The 17714-nt window shown below is 35.6% G+C and overlaps 2 protein-coding genes across 5 annotated transcripts; one reads left to right on the forward strand and one right to left on the reverse strand.

The window, feature by feature from the left end:
- Window positions 1-1108: 1108 nt before the first annotated feature.
- LOC112455883 (phospholipase ABHD3) lies at window positions 1109-10392 on the forward strand. The gene is made up of 8 exons (XM_025018087.1): window positions 1109-1581; window positions 2549-3052; window positions 8104-8273; window positions 8420-8630; window positions 8765-8877; window positions 9041-9278; window positions 9680-9845; window positions 9917-10392. The coding sequence occupies exons 2-8, from the start codon at window positions 2951-2953 to the stop codon at window positions 10084-10086; spliced, it is 1170 nt and encodes a 389-aa protein (XP_024873855.1). The 5' UTR covers window positions 1109-1581; window positions 2549-2950; the 3' UTR covers window positions 10087-10392.
- Window positions 10393-11357: 965 nt separating this feature from the next.
- On the reverse strand, window positions 11358-16094 carry LOC112455882 (prolyl endopeptidase). 4 transcript variants are annotated; one of them, XM_025018084.1, is made up of 13 exons: window positions 15835-16094; window positions 15159-15272; window positions 14577-14800; window positions 14307-14494; window positions 13989-14214; window positions 13502-13661; window positions 13215-13415; window positions 12964-13146; window positions 12765-12878; window positions 12447-12595; window positions 12151-12363; window positions 11738-12065; window positions 11358-11631 (listed from the first exon to the last, which is right to left on the reverse strand). In XM_025018084.1, exons 1-13 carry the CDS (start codon window positions 15970-15972, stop codon window positions 11566-11568), a joined length of 2304 nt encoding a protein of 767 aa, XP_024873852.1. In that variant the 5' UTR covers window positions 15973-16094; the 3' UTR covers window positions 11358-11565. The 4 variants fall into 4 exon arrangements, with proteins under 4 accessions (XP_024873852.1, XP_024873851.1, XP_024873854.1 ...); XM_025018083.1 differs by having other exon boundaries at window positions 15814-16093; XM_025018086.1 differs by having other exon boundaries at window positions 15804-15965.
- Window positions 16095-17714: the final 1620 nt, after the last annotated feature.

Below are 17714 nucleotides of genomic sequence, written 5' to 3' on the forward strand. Positions count from 1 at the left end.
AAGTTCTCAAATATAGTTTTTAAGAAAAAGAGGGAAGAGGTAAATTTTGAGTAACGCAAAGCTAGTGTTTTAGGTATTAACTACACGCGATGTATACATGTGTTTATAGTCACGTTATATAATTTGCAAACTGTTGATACATTCACGTGAAGTATGCAAGTAATTTTCATCGACGTATATCCAAAGATATGGGCCCTGTGGACAAAGAATTATTCCTTGCAATTCCTATTTTGCACTAGATATAGAAAATTATCTGTATTTATGTCAGCTTTTATATATGCTGCAAAGTTTAAATTAAACAGTGTTATATGCCGTTTTACTATCGCGTACATAACTTGTACGTAATACATAAAACATCGGAATTCCATGTAAAATTTATATTTCTTTGTATTTGTGCGTTTTATAACGGCTGCTAATAAATTATCATATATTTAATTTAATGACAATGTGTTAAAATAGATTATCCATTTATGTCTCTTACGTACAAATAAGTGGAAAGTTCACATTCTTTTTTTTTTTAACACGCACTTCTAAAGTTCGTCGACTTATTCTTTTATATTTTATTTTATTTGTATATATATAAAAGAATGATTAATTTAATTTAATTTCAAACAATTGTCTCGACAGATAAAAATATTTCAGACAAAAGGTGTATGGAGAAAGGAAACAAATAATAGTAAAATCAATTTTTGAAAAAATCGATTTTTTATGAAGGTCATGGCCATTTTTTTAAATGGAATTATATGATATTTTACATACATAATTTTTTACATATGACGGATACTTTAAAATAATTACACCTTAACTAAAAATATCTAATACAATATCTTTTTTCAAATTTTATCTTGTCCCAAAGTCTCGGTGACTATCTTTCCAGTAAAAATTTGAGAACGAATGCGAGACTCGTGTCCCAGTGACCTAATTTAAAAAAGTGTCCCAGTTGCGGCGGAAGACTTTGACATTTTATATACAACTGCGTCGCATTATTGATTGCGAGGCAACCTGGCCCGCAGGTGCGCTATACGTAAGGACGACGAATGCAGCGATGTCGCGCGACGTGAAGAACGGATAGCAGAAAGCATGACAGCGCTACCCTCCGTCATCGATTATATGCGGAATCGTCTTGACCCCGCGAGACCCGCACGACCGCGAGACGGGCGCAATCGGGGATCGTCCCCAGTGAACCAGTGCTGCAGTGTAACGATACCGCAAATGTTGCGTGCGTGCGTGCCGTGCGTGCGTGCATACATGCATACGTGCGTGCGTGCGTCATGTCGGTTTCAACGCGCAAAGTTCACGTCGCACGTCAGGGCCGCATTTACTCCTCTTGTCGTCCCCGTTACAACACGTTCCCTTCGGGAATTGCCATAAATTTCGATAGACGCGACAAAACGTGCGTGTTTGCTAAATCATTATAATTAAATATATTATAGTGAATCAAACTAAAATAAAATATTTATTATCGAGCCGTAATACAATCAATGCAGTTTCGCGCGAATAACTGAATCTCCAAGACAAGAAATCTATACGTTTCTTTCTTTCCTGCTCCGTCTATCGTTCTCAAGTTCGCGAAATTGTTGAGTAAGTATGTCGACCTTGACGATCTTTTCCCACGTGCATCCTGCATCGATCAAATTGTTCAGTGCGTTTTAAATCGATAAGCCTGGGGGGAACATTCGCTGTTATTTTTTACATTAGCTTGCTCCCATTACGTTCGCAGGCAAGTACGGCTTGAGTACGGCTCTGATGATCGTTGCATAACCACCCGCAGCGCGCCGTCACGCACGCGTCGCGCAACGTTCGACGGGACATATACCTCATCGTGCACGTGCGCTCCTATATACACGGTGTGCTTGCGGCGCGCAACGCGTTTGCGGTTTCGTCGAGAATTTCGCGCTATCCCGTTTACATTGTATGAATATATCGTACGTACGAATGTGAATGCGAGTCCGAGAGAAAAAAATCTCGAGACGCGGTGAATTTCGACGATTTGACAGCCTTTTTCTCCGCGAGTGTGAAAGCTCTCTGCAGTCGAGAATTAACGCGGCGCGCGTTTAAGTCATTATGATTTCTTAAAATTCCCCATTATTATAATGACTCAGCTGTCATATTCCACTTTCTGTCGTACTTTTATCGTTACGTTGTCGATGTGCTCGTCCAATTCCGAGTTCCATCTCGATAAGGCTCGCGTTCAAATACGTAACAACAACGAAGCTATTCTCTTGATTTCCTTGTCATTGCATTATTACTTTTTATTCGACGGCATGATGCGACAAAGTCGAGACACGTTCAAATAACGTGCATGTACGTTATTTGAACGTGTCTCTACTTTCTCTATTATATATATATAATAGAAAAAAAAGAGAGACAAAGATAGAGATTACTAATAATCCTTCGATTATTTATTCATGCTTTTTTCTTCGTTTTTTCACACATACGTTAAACGCGCGTGAAAAAAAGTCCGACTCGCCCGCTTACACATTATATAATATATGTATATTGTAATGCACAAAAACGTTTTTACGTAAATCACGAGTCTTTTTTTCAGTCGAAAACCCGGTTTTATATAAGAACCCGGGCTACTTTGGAGCCGCGTCGCGCGGCGGACGGTAACACGCGTGCGCGCTATAGAGCGAGCCCGCTCTCGCGTGCGCTTTGCGTTATCGGGATTATCAAGAGCTTCGCGGATACGTCGCGCTATCGGCGCTATCCGCCCGCGGATACCACCGCTCTATTGGCCGCGGACGCCGCGGTGCGGCCGCGTAGTCGGCCGGTCCGCCGCGACTTCAATTATTTGTGCGGCATGCGCGCGGCGGCCGAGGACTCTCGCACCGGCTCTCGTTCGCGATCGCTGCTCGTTAATCGCTGTCCATCGTCGCCTCGATCTGAGCCTCGCCATCGCGACAGCATCGACTCTACGCCGGCTGACACCGTCCGGTAGCGCGCAACGATGCTGAGCCTCTTCGAGAGCGTCGCGTACATCCCGAAGCTCTACTACGGCGCACTGCTGGGCATCGGTTTCTGCATCTACTACCTCTACGAGGTCGTCAAGGTGAGTGAAGAAAAAAATATATAATTACATAATTATAGAATTAATAATTACGATCGGTCGCTTGATTCTGCCGAAGGTCGATTTGTCATGAGATTTTTTATTAGTAAAAAAGAGACAGGGAAACACTCGATCGATCAATCGATCGAGAAAGGAGAGTTTAAAAATGTGTTCCAATTACTACGTTTACGCGAGCGTGACTTCTGTAGTAACTTACGATATTTTACTCCGCGTAAACGAGTGAATTATTGTAAGTTACTACCGAAGTAGTATATGTTAAACGGCGGTGCATACGGTATATAAGCACATTATTCGGAGATAAATTAGATTGTGATTGTCACGCTTCCTGAAGCCTTATCTTTAGCTTATACGCGCGATTGGGATCGTGATGAGTTGCGGAAAGTATGTGTCCAAACCTGTGTCCAAATAATAATAAAGCGATATGCGGGCATGGTGATTAGACGCGCGCGTCGTTACGTCATGCACGCATGCGCACGCGAGCGCGTATCGCTTTCTCATTATTTAAATATTGCTCATATACACTCGACAAGAATCAACGCAACGTCTTTCTATGATCCATTACGTTCTGTGAACTATATACGTGTATGCGCCAAACGGGTGTATAAGTCACGTGCCGTCAGCGTGTATATCTTCATGTCTGAAGCTAATATAACAAATCTTCGAACATCGTATGTCTAGATAACGTTTTTGCAAAAAGCTCATTGTGTGCGTGTGTAAACGATATTATTTATGATAGAATTTAGAAAAAATTTTTATTTCTAATTTTACAGGTATATATTTTTTAATAAATATTTCACACATATACAATTGTATACATTTTAAATAATTAATAGTGTTGTATCTTGATTCTTCAAATGGTTCTGGTCTCACGTTTTAAATGATCTGTAATTCAGAATTCAAGACAAGTATTTTATTCATAATTTAATATGTGTCACGTAATGCAAAAAATAATTAAAGGGTCAAAATTCAAATATATAAACAGATATCAAAATGTACATGTATAACAGAATACACAGTATAAAAAGTTCTAAATAAAAACGCGATTTTCATCTGGAAATCTGACGCACATTATAGATCGTTTATGGGCTTCAAGCACACAATTATATAAATAGAATTCTCTCCTATATTCTGACACGAATTATAGATCGTCTAAAGTAGGTTTTATAGGTGATATTCATAGTGTTTCTTGCGGAAGGTTATACTATTTATACGTGTACGTCATCAATGGTAATTGCTTGACGCAAAAGGTATAATACAAACTTAAAATTCGAAGATAAATAATGCGAGCTACATATTAACTCATCGGTAAAAAATTATTTTCGATTTTTTAACCAGCAACTCTGACACCTATGATTTAATGCGATTGGAGATATCCGGTAAACTATCCGAAAGACGTCTTATGACCTAATTGATGACGTCTTTGAGATGTGACATAGACGTCTTAGTTTAATTAATTTAAACATTTTAAATAACTTAAACGAATTTTAGATATATATATATATATTATAAAATAAAACATTAGACATATTATGAAATAAAAATTAGTAATACGGAAACGCATTAACAGTTTCCAAACAGTTTCGTTTTGTGACACTAAACATAATGCAAAATATCTGAATACCAAATTAACTGACGCAGTAAATATTTTTATAAGCTATATGTTATATCTCTACATTGGCCATGTCATGTGTATTTTGATCGATAAATTTTATAATCGATAATGTAAATACTTGCCTTATAAAAAATGTCTTATAAAAGACAACTCTCAGTAGCGGAATTCTGTAACTCCTTAACGACAGTTTCGGTGTATCGTTGCGCAGGTATTATATTATGGTAAAAAAGCTGCGCAACGATACCGAAACTATTGTTAAGAAGTTACATGAATCCCGCCTCAGATGTTTATTCGGAAAGTTTTGAAGACGTTTTTTTTTTTTTTAAGACCTCTTAAGAAAGACGTCTTTAAAATGTATTTTTTTTTTTTTTAGACATGCGTGTTGTCTGAGAAATGTACAACAATGCAGGGCCTTTTCTCAAAATATATGAATAAGAAGTAGCACGGGCGTAAAGTCGCGATCCCGGAAACTTGGAGTCTAAAGTCTTGTGCCATGGTCAACGATGCTAGAAATCGTCCCCAGATTTCGGAAGGAGAAAGAATTGACCAATGCGATTGGTATTGGCCGAATTGTTCAAATGCAATTTGTTAATTTCTGGCATCGTGGACACAAGACTTAATTGATAACGAGTCCAGTAACGGAGGCGAGATCTGACGTAGCAACGCGCGAAAACGAGGCGCGACGGATTCATCCGCGCGCAATGAACTCCGAAATGGGGCAGCTTATCATTCGTGCCTCGTGCGCGACGCGTTCATTGACTAACGAGCCGGGGCAATGCGGCTAAGTAGTGCCCCGGGCTGCAACATCTTTTATATGCGTCAACATTTATTTGCTCTGAATAGCGAAGTTAATCCTTTACGCGAAATTAAATAATTCGCCCGTCCGCGAACGCGCACGCAACTCGGCCGCGGGATGCTGTAATCTGACAATAAAATGCGTACTTAAATAAAACTTGTTTAAGAATATCCGTAAAATTAGTTTTTGCCTCTTTAAATTAATTTTATTGCTTTCGTAGCATAGTTCCCCATGCTTACGTGCTCATTCAAATAAGCTTCCATCGGCAGCAGTCTTGAAATTCTCTTCGCAATATATATCAGTTAAGATACTTTTTTTTACATAATTTTGTGCTAATTAGAAACAGCGGCGATCGTTTCTCCTCTGTAAACATGTATTGTTATCTTTACAATTCCCTCTCGTGCTTTTCAAGAACTTTTTAAGAAGGCATATTATTGACTACTTTGCTCTCTCAAAGTGACACTCTTGCTTGACATGAAATATCTTACGTCGTTTAAATGCGTCTACATGAAACATTTATTACATCCTATCTATATGAAATATAATGAGGGGAGACAAGGTCAACTACGTATTCTACCGTGTTTATCAATAATACAACAGAAGGAATTACATGTGCTTGCGAACATATTTGTCAGATATCAGTTAATGTTTTTATGTACATGCTTCTATTTTATGTAAAATTCACTTACTTTTCAATCAAGAAAACACATATTATATTTTATTGTAAAAATATTAGCATAAAATTACAACGTTTTAATAATAATTAACAAGTATATAAGCTTTTAATTGACCCAACTAATCAAATTTATTGATTGACATCACGACGTTTCGGGCAAGGAATGGCTCTTATCATGGCATTGTGCCCAAACTAAAAGCTGAAAAGGTGTAAGAATTTTAATAATACATAATTTACATGTACACAAAAAAATACATAATTTACATGTTCGCGTGAGGCAGTGTAATTTCTTATGATAATAAAGGTAATTTAATGCAAAACGGGTACGTGATTGTGTATGTTATTTGCACATCTATTGCTGTCTCAATTTTATATAAAACATAGTACGAGAGTTCAATATATAGACAGGATTTCCGCGATACATGTTCGAACTGACGTACGTCCCTCCATAAGCGACATCAGTCGTGAGGAGAGATGTGTCATTTATTAATCTGACCTTAAAACTCTCTAGACATTTGTCCTGCGCGTGTAAATGTGCAGGTGAAGTAACGAATATAAAGGAATTAATTGAAGGAGTTGTAGATTATATTAATGCTAATTATTTTAATTACATTAGCGATGCAGCTATATTAATGACGTAATGATTGAATAATTTCAACAAATGGAGCTCTCTTTAATATCACATTTTTATAAATGCATTAAAAAATTGTATTGGAAAACTATAATCATTATGTAATGAAAATGCAAAACGAAAACTGTTTATGACTATTAAATATAATTATTCTATTGCATCAAATATAATCACTCAACAATGATCTTTTGCCTAAAAAAAGTATTTTTCTTTCTTTCAATATTAATCACACAATCACACTAATCTTAATTTTGCAATATGAAATTAGAAATTCCAGAATTCAATTTTGTGTTAGGTAAGTAGACATATATATAGTTTAGACGTTTAGATTGTTTAGACATATATAGAATATGAAATGGAGTTGCTCTAAACCGCAGCGTTAAGTAATAACAATAGTTCTTAGCTCTGCTAACCTCTTTCTCATATCGTTAACTTGATATCATATGGATGATTTATAAGTGTGATAAAATGTAGGATTAATTTTCCACGTAACTACAAGTAATTATTACAGATTTATTTTTAATAATGTTTATATAACAAGATAAACAGATAATATCGTGATTTATGATATTGGATATATGCACAATATACATATTATATATATGCATACAGTCATGGAAATTTTTATGAGAATAATTCTCGAACTATACAAAAACAGAAGAGACATTTTAACGATAGGCTTCCTATCAGACGCGAATGCTGAAACTGAAATATATTTAACTTACTATAATTTGCAAGTCAAATGTTTCCTTATTGGCGATTCTATCGCAACGTACCCGCCAGGCATCAATACTTGATACAATTATCATTACTCTGTTACGTGTCACTTCATTCACTCTACGAGTTTTGCTTAGCACAACTCGGAAACTCTCATTCCTTTCCATACTACGTTTCACAATACAACAGGAATTTAAATATCCCTTTCAAGGGATACTTAAATTCTTGCTACATTGTCATACAAATTTATTTATACCTATATACGATCTATTGAAATTCTTATTAATCGCGTCATTTTCATGTATTATAAATCAGCTGCATATAAATGAGAATTAATTGTAATATAATTATATTACAATTGCGCGATTCCATTACTGCTATTCCATGAATGTTCTTATAAATATATAGCAAAATTCAGCATGTACAATTATTTATTAATCAATATTTATTTGAAGGAGGAAAAAGCGATATAATATTACCTGACATTATGAATGGAATGTAACTACGATATATGTACAAAACATATGGAGAAAATAGTACTATATATTTTTTTTGTCAGACCTGGAAAAACTAATAACAAAAACAACCATTACGGTTCCAGACACCCTTGCTGGTTTGCGCCAATGGACCATTCCGCACGTTCTTGGAAGCCAACATTCCGCTCGTGCAAAATAAATTCTGGCCGACGTTGTGGTGTTTCGAATCGCGAGCACAAACCATTATAGCCAGCATTTTGAGATCCCGGTTATTGCCACCTGTCGAATATCGTAGGTTGGTATAGAAGGATAGCTATTATAGAAGAATAAATATACAATTGTTCATCGAGCATTGGACTTAAATTTGGAACACAAATAATGCGCGCATGATCGATCAAGCGATTGGATTCTATTCTGTAACGCTCTCTTTACGTTACGTAGAGAAATTCTTGCTTTGTCCGACGGGGGTGAAGTGGCCTTGGATTGGGCCGAGAAAGATTGCTCCATCACGTCGCCGATCGTCGTCATTTTACCTGGTCTCACGGGTGGTAGTCAAGCGGAATATATCAAGTGTCTGGTATCAGCCGCGAGAAAAAATGGAATACGATGCGTGATTTTCAATAACAGAGGCTTAGGTGGATTGGAACTCAAGGTAGGGCTTATTTGTGAACCGAAATGAAGATGAGATATCTCTTGCAATTATTATTTATTAATTTTTTTTTTAGCAGGATTAACCGAAAACGTTTTATAATAATAGAAGTTCTTCTTTTCTTTTGTTACTTTTAGACTCCACGAACGTATTGTGCCGCTAACTATGATGATTTAAGTGAAGTCATAGAACACGTGAAAAAACTTTATCCTCATGTACCTCTCGGAGCAACTGGGATCTCCATGGGAGGGTAACCATGTTTTTCTTTAGTTTATCTTTAAATTAATAACTAAATCGTATGATATCTCTACGATGCTTAGAAAGAGCATATATGTATAATATTCAAGCATTTGATTTGATTACATTAATAAATGACATTTTTGTAAACCATTGCATGTCTTTTCTGTGCACAGGTTGATCTTAGGTAATTATTTAGCCCAAAGAGGTCTAACAGCAAGGACCAAATTGAGAGCGTGTCTCATTATCTCGGTGCCATGGAATGTGTTCGCAGCGACGAAGAGCACCGAGGAAAATTATTTTAATCTAATGCTGAATAAGCATCTAGCCAGCAATCTATGTCGCACGATAAAGCGACATCATACTTCTGATATTGGCCCTTTGGCCAACGTGGATATCGACACTGTTCTTAAGGTATGTTTTTACATATGAAACATGGTTATATGGGAAGATCGAATACTTTTAACTTTTCTAACGAACACATTTCATACTTGCGCCAAAAGGTAAAATTTAAAGGAATACTTATATATTTTCTAAATTTATAATCTCTTTTTTATTAAAAGCAGTAATTTTATATCTAGCCGTAGTATCTCACTTTAATTTCTTTTCTGTCGCTTTCCACATTTCCACAGTTATGATTTCGCAAAAAGATATATCGTAATCTACTTCTAGATAATGAATTTTATATGAACTTCGATTAAAGATTAAATTAGAAATTAATTCGTCATATACATATTCGTGATGCGCGATTTTATATTATCTGTCTGGAATTCTGAATCTGACTCATACTTATTGTGAATTATTATGATCGACAGAGCCAAACGATAAGAGAATTTGATTCGAATTTTACGGCAAGGCACTTTGGATACAAAAACGTCGATGAGTATTATAGTAACGCGACACTTCACGACAAGCTGCATCTGATCCAAGTACCGACTTTGTGTCTCAACGCGGCAGACGATCCGTTTCAACCGTTGCAAGGTGAGCGACAACAGCGCGACAACGATTATAACGTTTTTACACGATTTTAAACAACGTCTTGAATGTTTTAGCGATACCTCTGAAAGAGATAAGCCAAACCAAAAACGTGGCCGTAGTGGTAACGTCGCGCGGTGGGCACATTGGTTTCCTGGAAGGCGTTTGGCCGGTCAAGGAGGAGCAATATATGGGAAAGTTCTTCTCACAATTTTTCACGGCGATGTTCACCAACGACTTTGACTAACAGGAAGCTTGATATATCTATAGATCGGAATCGAGTAAATGGTATCGTAAGCGTTAACACTGATTGCCTTGATTCGTTATCGTCTAGCATCAAGAGATACGTGTCACGATACCGGTTATCTGTTTAATTTTCTGCAAGCTAAAATGTGATCACGTTTAATTTAACATAACATCTTTTTATCATTTTTATATTATGCTGTAACGCAAAACTTGGAATTGCACTTTATAAGCTTGAAAGGGCAACTAATTCCAAGTTTTGCTGTAATGTAATGTTTGTGAAGTATTAAATAGGCTCTACACTTATCAAGCAAAGTTCTTTGCTCATTATGACAATTAGCGCGAATTAAAATTATCCTTGTTAATTATTTATAGTTAATAAAATCTATAACTTTTATAAAAACCTATAGCTCTAATCACAATTTTTTTCTATTATTGTGTTATAATTTTACTATATTAAACATTTCTTTTATGTAATTGTTGTATTAAAGTTTAGAACTTTATTTATTACAATTTATATATGAAAATAAAATTTTAACTCTGTACCTATATCGAATCTTTCAGTAAGCAATTGAAAGCCAAAATATATTTTTTATTGTATTATTTAATTTAGAGCGATGATTGATGGAAGTGTTATCAATAATCGTTCAAAAGTACGATTCTAAATGTGATGATGTGATGAAATATGTAAAAATATCATAAATAATACAATTTTAATGTAAAACACTTTTTACTTGCCAACTTATTTTTGGAGAGGGAAATAGCTAGCTCATGATATTAATATTGGTACAAGCGTAAATTGAGGAATTTACTCATCAATCTAGAAGTGATTCATTCGCCACTCGCCACTCGGCGAGTCGATGTTATCTGCCGATTGAATTTATACGGTCATAACTACATCAAATACACTTACTTCAGTACAAACATTGCAAAAGTGTTGCTAATTCTCACTGCAACATTAATAAATATTAATGATACGCCGATGAATATTAACGATATGAGACTTCATGAGCTATTTTCCAAAAACTTTTTTTACCACTTATTTTTTATGTAATCATAATCAATAAAAAATATGGAAAAATTTCTGCACAGAAATTAACACTTTAGTTAAAAGCAACTAATTATTACATATGCTTCAGATATTATCTCGGAATGAACATCTAACATTTCATTTAACGTTTTTCACGCTCAATTATGCTCGAGTATTATATTCGACTGTATGTTTATTACGTTTTGAACAAAGGAGAAATACATGTTGTGTAAATATTGTCATCATAAAGTACAAATTTACTTGTTTTTATTTCATAGAAACACATCATTATAAAAGAATTTGCAATCAAAGTATACCTGATAATTTTACACCAATACATTGCAATATACATGATAATCTCATAAGCGCGCGTTTAATCTCATCACATTACAATCCCTTGATTTTGGATTTTATGTAAAATATGTTGTGTTTTACACTTCTTTTGAACCTTAATTACAATTTGAATTCCAAGCCCAAGGACTGCGCGATAAATGATAAAATGTCGGTACTTTCTTCAATCTAAAATAAAATGTATATAAAATATATAAATTTTTATAAGATTTTTTAAATAAACTCATTTATACATGTGTCTTAAGTACGAATCGTTTTCTGCAGAAATATTTACCACTTTCATGGTTGGTTTTCCACCGCCATGACCTGCCTTGGTATCTATTCTTGCAAGTAATGGGTTTTTCTGTTTCGACACATTTCCAAGCGTATATTGAAGAGTTGCTGTTAACTTAAGAGTATGCAAAGGTACGACACGGTCATCATGATCAGCAGTCAGAAGCAACATCGCTGGATATTGTATGTCACCTGGTGGCACTTTTACATTATGTAAAGGTGAATATTTCAACAAGTTCTCGAAATGCTTGGGATCGTCGGAACTTCCATAATCCGAAACCCAAGCAGAGCCGATGGTAAACTTATGAAAGCGTAACATATCCATAACTCTGCAATTTTAAAAAGAAAGTTAATATTTTTTATACATGCGCGTCGATAATTTAAAAATAAATTAAATAAAAAGATTTAACTAACCCTACTTGAGCTATGGCGGCGCCGAACAGATCAGGTCTTTGATTTATACATACGGCAACAGCCAGACCTCCATTGCTGCCACCTTGAATTGTCAATTTTGCAGAAGTAGTGTATCCATTTTCTACAAGATATTTTGCTGCATACTGAAAATCATCGAATACATTTTGCCTATTAAAGAAGCGTCCTGCATTGTGCCATCTTTCTCCATATTCACTACAACAAAGAATGTCACTTTTTGTACAAGCAGATACCCACACACACATTTCTATAAATTTGTTCTTCCTATTGTTACATACCCTCCTCCACGAACATTAGCAACAGCAAGTACTCCATTAAAATGTTGTATAAAAACAAGTCTTGTAACACTGAATGTAGGTTGGATACTTGCATTGAAACCACCATATCCATAAAGTAAGCCTGGCATACTTCCATCTAATACAGCATCCTACATTAAAAATTTTCTGATAATTTGTTAATTTTAACATTGATCAGAAAGACACAGAAATTTTTTTAATAATCTTAAACCATTTTTAAGTCGCTTCTTAAGTCGAAAATCTAGTTCACATGATAAAAAAAATATATTTTGTTATTAATTTTTTAAATAATCTACGTACATTCTTTGTTACTATAAACATGGGTATTTTTGTACCATCCTTGCTTGGATAAAATATTTGACTAGTTTTGTATAAACTTGCATCAAAACCCTTCACTTTGATTTCTCGCAAGATCTGAAAACAATATTAACCATCGAGTTATAACTGTACCTAACAGAAAAAACTCATATCATATTTATTTGAAAAGATAGATACTAACTCGTGGTTCCTTTTCTTTTTTTAAATCAATCGTATATATAATTCCTGGGGTTAGGAATGATGTAAATTGATAAAATATCTCAGAATATTTCTTTTCTCCTGAGAATCCGAGGACAGTGCCAAGATCAAGAGGAAACGTTCTAAGAACTTTACCAGTGTTCAAGCAATGCAGTTGCAAAATGTTCTATAAAATATTTAATTTTTAGCGTTCCTACAGCAATCAATCTGAATATTTTAAGTATATATGTTTACCTTAACATCTTGTATGTAACAAGCAACAAATTTGTCTCCATCCACAGCACTAGCCCAATCTAGTACGTTCTCAGAATGTTCTGGCAAAAGATCAACCCATTTGTCTTGTTCATAATCCAACAAATCTACAGCTATCAACTTGTAATTAGGAGCACCTTTATTTGTGCGAAACACAGCTTTGTTACCAATATTGGTCACGTACTGAAAATACAGAGAGATATGATAATAATATGATACATAGAAGTGTAAGAATATTTAAGGAAAAACAAAATATTTATAATACCAACTTCGTAATCAGCTTCAAGCTTATCGACAACTTGTGTCAATGGCAAATTGTTTTTTATTTCCATTCCATCTTTTAGTGGCGTAAAATATACTAAATTATCTCTGCAATCCTTTAGAGGAGTAACAATGAGCCATTTACCACAATCAGACACTTGTGCACCTCTGATAAAACAATAATAGATTTGTACCACACACATACGAGCAGATTATCTTAGTTATTTCCTTACATTTGTATATATATACAAACATATGTTATGTGTATAATATACATATATAAAAATATACATATGCACATAAATTAATATTGCATATCTAGATATATTAGAAAATATAACTAGGTATATTTTGATTTGCTATAAATTTGCTACATAATTTGAGAATCTACTCATAAAATATAGATTTTAATGTCTAAGTAATGTCTAATAAAACATTTGATAATAGAATATTATAGAGAAATCTAAAAAAAAAAACTTAAGTTACAAAACTCACATCCTCCACAATGGTTCTTCAGGAAACTCAACGGCGACAACATCATCCGACTGCGGTGTACCAACAACGTGGTAACATAGTTTTTGGTTTTGATTACCTAACGTTTCTGAACCGTCAGTCTTCCCTTGCTGATCTCGATATTGTCCATAAAAAATACCACGATTGTCGTGAGTCCATGTAATCGGTGAAAACTTGACTTTTTCCAAAATTTCTGGGTAATTTTCACCTTCATGAAAATGTTTTATATATTTTTAGTAAATAAACGTCTATTATATATCATAACTGTAAAAAAGTTTAAGAATTTTGACATTATTTTACCAGTATGGGCATTCAAGAAGTGAATAGTACTCCAATCAGAACCGCTTTTAGATAATCCATATGCGAAAATGCTACCATCCTCGCTGAAGCTACTACTGGTAATTGCAACAGTTCCATCCTCAGAAAGAGTATTGGGATCAAGAAATACCCTTGGTTCACTTTCGAGAGTATCTTGTACGTATAAGACACTGAAAAAAAAGTCCATTAAGTCAAGACAATATGTACAGATGCATGTTAGAAACTAGGAATGTTAGGAATTTCAAATTATACCTTTGGTTTTGCAAACCAGTATTTTTATAAAAGTAATATTTCTCGCCGTGTTTGGCGGGGCACGAATACTTTGGAAAATCCCACAGTTGTTTCAAACGTTCGTGAATATTATCACGCGCTTTGTACGCAGCCAGATACGGTTTAGTGATAGCATTTTGGGCATCGACAAAAGCTTTCGTTTCTGCCGAATCTGGATCTTCCAGCCATCTATAAAGATCTTTTATCTATAAAACAAAATACTGACTCTTTATATAATATTTAAATGCATCTTATTTATATCATTATTATATCATTATTTATATCATTATTTAACACGTATCTCCTATTTCAACATAAAACAATAAATTACTACTTGTGCAATCTCTGCCTTTCTTCATAATCCCCGCTAAAGGCTAATTGTCATTTGATAAGGAAATTGAATGTCCATCAAAATGCCATCAAGATTTAAATATACTGTGATTAGTGTTAAATACACTAATATATATCATTAGAATCAAGTGTTAAGTATTAAATATCTCTTTACGAAAATTAAGTAGACATTTTTAAGAATATAACGAGACACTTTGCGACATGTATTCTAACCTCAACGCCGTGGTACTCATCGACGACACTCTCGTCCCTGCGTGCCTCGGGGTAGCGTATCCTCGTCATAATTCCCGATCGACCGGCGTCTTCCCGTGTACGATAAATCGCCGCCTAAATGCACAGAGAAACCTTGTCTAACGATATTCGCGCACGTGCGAGCCTCTTTCCACGTACGTCAATTGTCACCGGAGCAAACACTGAATCACGTGATCCGGACTGATCCGCGTCATCCGCGATCCGCGATCCTTGGCTCGACCGCTCCAACGTTCGAGGTTCGATCGTTCGACCGGTTCGACTTCGACGTGCGCGACTTCGCGCTGCCAAACAAAGCCTCCCGATAAAATTCGAAATGGTGAACTCCGCGGACGGCGGCCTGGATGCGGATAGAGATCGGAGAGACCACTGATCCCGTCGGTCGGTACCGGCGCGAATTTATACGACCTCCGTTCCGCGGAAAAGATACGGCGCGAGAAAAGATGCCAGTCAGGATCACGTGACGTTCGTGCGGGTGATCTCAAAATCTGATCTGATTGTGAGACCGATTAATGGAGCGCACATGGAGAGAAGGACTCGCGCGACGGGCGACGGCACGGCGTGTATATGGCGGATTCCCGGTCGCCGCAATTTTCAACGAGTTCTCACAGATACCAACAGGTACAACTGTAGACGATACCCAGCGTGCCGCTCGCAAATCGGCGCGATTGTCAACGTGCTGGCCAAGGCGCCGAGTATCGTAGCTCCGGAGCGCTCCCCACCGAAATCCGTCGAACGGACGACGTGGTAATCGTAGTACTGCCGCACGCATCGTCATCTCGTATCTCGTCGCGCGGCGTTGCGCCTCGACGACGACCTCGGAAGGAACACCCGAGCACCGTCCCGTCTGCTTTGACTTCACTTCCGCGAGGCAACGCGGCGCATTCGAGCGCTTCCGCGTTCGACGCCAAACCGAGCGAATTTAATTTAAATCTAGAGTCTGCTTTCTATTGTTGAACTGGCTGCACTAGTTCAGAGTTAATTTATCTTTTTTTACTCCACATTTACCACCACGTTTACGCGGGGCTACTTATGTGTTTACGCGATGACTAATGTACGATAATTTTTTACCGTTTACATATACGTGCGTAAGTATTCTATACTTCCGAGAGCCGTTTACGCATGATATTAATACGGGAAGTAACTGATTAATTTGAGTAACTTGCTTCAATTATCTACTCTCGTCGTAGCCATAATGTCCCAACACAGTGACACAGGCTGCAGTCCATTTAATGCTACAAATAGTTTGAAGCGCGCGTTCTTCTTCTCCTTCTTTCTTCACTGAAACTGTGACCATTTCAGAAGAACAATTTTATTAAAAGTAAAAGAAAAATAATTTTTAACTAAATTATTAAATATGCTCAAAATAATTCCCTTATTCACTAATGCATTTTTTTGCATTTTTTCAAGTTTCTGGTTTTTTTTCATTGTTTTGAACGCTTTATCAAAAGTAATTAAAATTGGTGTAATTTAGGTTGTTATATATTGAATTACCTATCAAATTTATTTTGTTACTTTTTTTTATATAAATGAAAGGTTTTGAAATTATTTTTAAAATCATCAAAAAAACGTGATTTTTCAAAGTTTATTAGCTCTAACTTAATTTTCAACGAAACGTGTCTAGATCTATGTTTATAGGAACTTTTTTGCTCTAAATTCAATTTCCTATCTACGACCCTGAAGTTTTATTGATCTGACATTCTGACCTAGAACACCTTGTATACAGGGTGGGCCATTTTAATTAATCCGCTCAAATATCTAAAAGCTTTTATAAGGAAGTTTTATAAGGAAACTTTTCAGACAAAGGTTGTTCAGTGTTCAAGATCAGCACGGGGATTCTCTAACTCCTTAACGACAGTTTCAGTATCGTAGCGCTGGTATTATATATATGGTAAAAAAGCTGCGCAACAATACCGAAACTGTCGTTAAGGAGTTAGAGAATGTGCAGAGCACTATTTCAAGATCAATTTTATTTTTCGAAACAAGAACCGCCATTTTTTATCATATATTCTTGTAGCTGATGTCGAAGCGTTTTCAAAACACTATAATAATGCGCTTTTTTATTAAGTATATCCTGAGATATTTTAAATTTTGCCATAATATTTTTTAATATAAAAAATAAAAAGTTTCCTTCTAATTACAAGTTTTGAGATATTTGAATGGATTAATTAAAATGGCTCATCCTGTATACATATACCGTGCGTACCAAAGTTCCAGAACGGCTAATTATCTCAGAATATATTGGTTATTTATTGGAAAAATGTTTTAGATAAAAGTTGGAAGGTCCAAAGAGGACCAATAAACGATCTTATTAGATTTTGAGTTCGGGGCCTATGTTGGGCCTTACTGGGCCCAAGTTAAATTTTTTAAACGGAAACCTCTATTTTTTATTGTATCCTTTTTTTCTATTAATTAATTTGAACAACTTTTGTCTAAAATATTTTTTTATTTACTAATACTTTTTTTGAGAGATTCAAGGAAAACTTGGTAACTTTTCCAATATTTTATTTAGCTTAACGA

The sequence above is a fragment of the Temnothorax curvispinosus genome, unplaced genomic scaffold, assembly GCF_003070985.1.
Source record: "Temnothorax curvispinosus isolate PA1 unplaced genomic scaffold, ASM307098v1 QBEX01006445.1, whole genome shotgun sequence".
Taxonomy (NCBI): domain Eukaryota; kingdom Metazoa; phylum Arthropoda; class Insecta; order Hymenoptera; family Formicidae; genus Temnothorax; species Temnothorax curvispinosus.

Bases quoted from the DNA above. Each gene is read 5' to 3' on its own strand.
- LOC112455883 (XM_025018087.1), top strand. From the start codon at position 2,951: ATGCTGAGCCTCTTCGAGAGCGTCGCGTACATCCCGAAGCTCTACTAC. The intron at 8,274-8,419 runs GTTGGTATAGAA...TACGTTACGTAG, and splicing joins CCACCTGTCGAATATCGTAG to AGAAATTCTTGCTTTGTCCG. The intron at 8,878-9,040 runs GTAACCATGTTT...TTCTGTGCACAG, and splicing joins ACTGGGATCTCCATGGGAGG to GTTGATCTTAGGTAATTATT.
- LOC112455882 (XM_025018083.1), bottom strand. From the start codon at position 15,972: ATGACGATGCGTGCGGCAGTACTACGATTACCACGTCGTCCGTTCGAC. The intron at 14,801-15,158 runs GTTAGAATACAT...TTTGTTTTATAG, and splicing joins ATGAGTACCACGGCGTTGAG to ATAAAAGATCTTTATAGATG. The intron at 14,495-14,576 runs GTATAATTTGAA...CTTTTTTTTCAG, and splicing joins ACTGGTTTGCAAAACCAAAG to TGTCTTATACGTACAAGATA.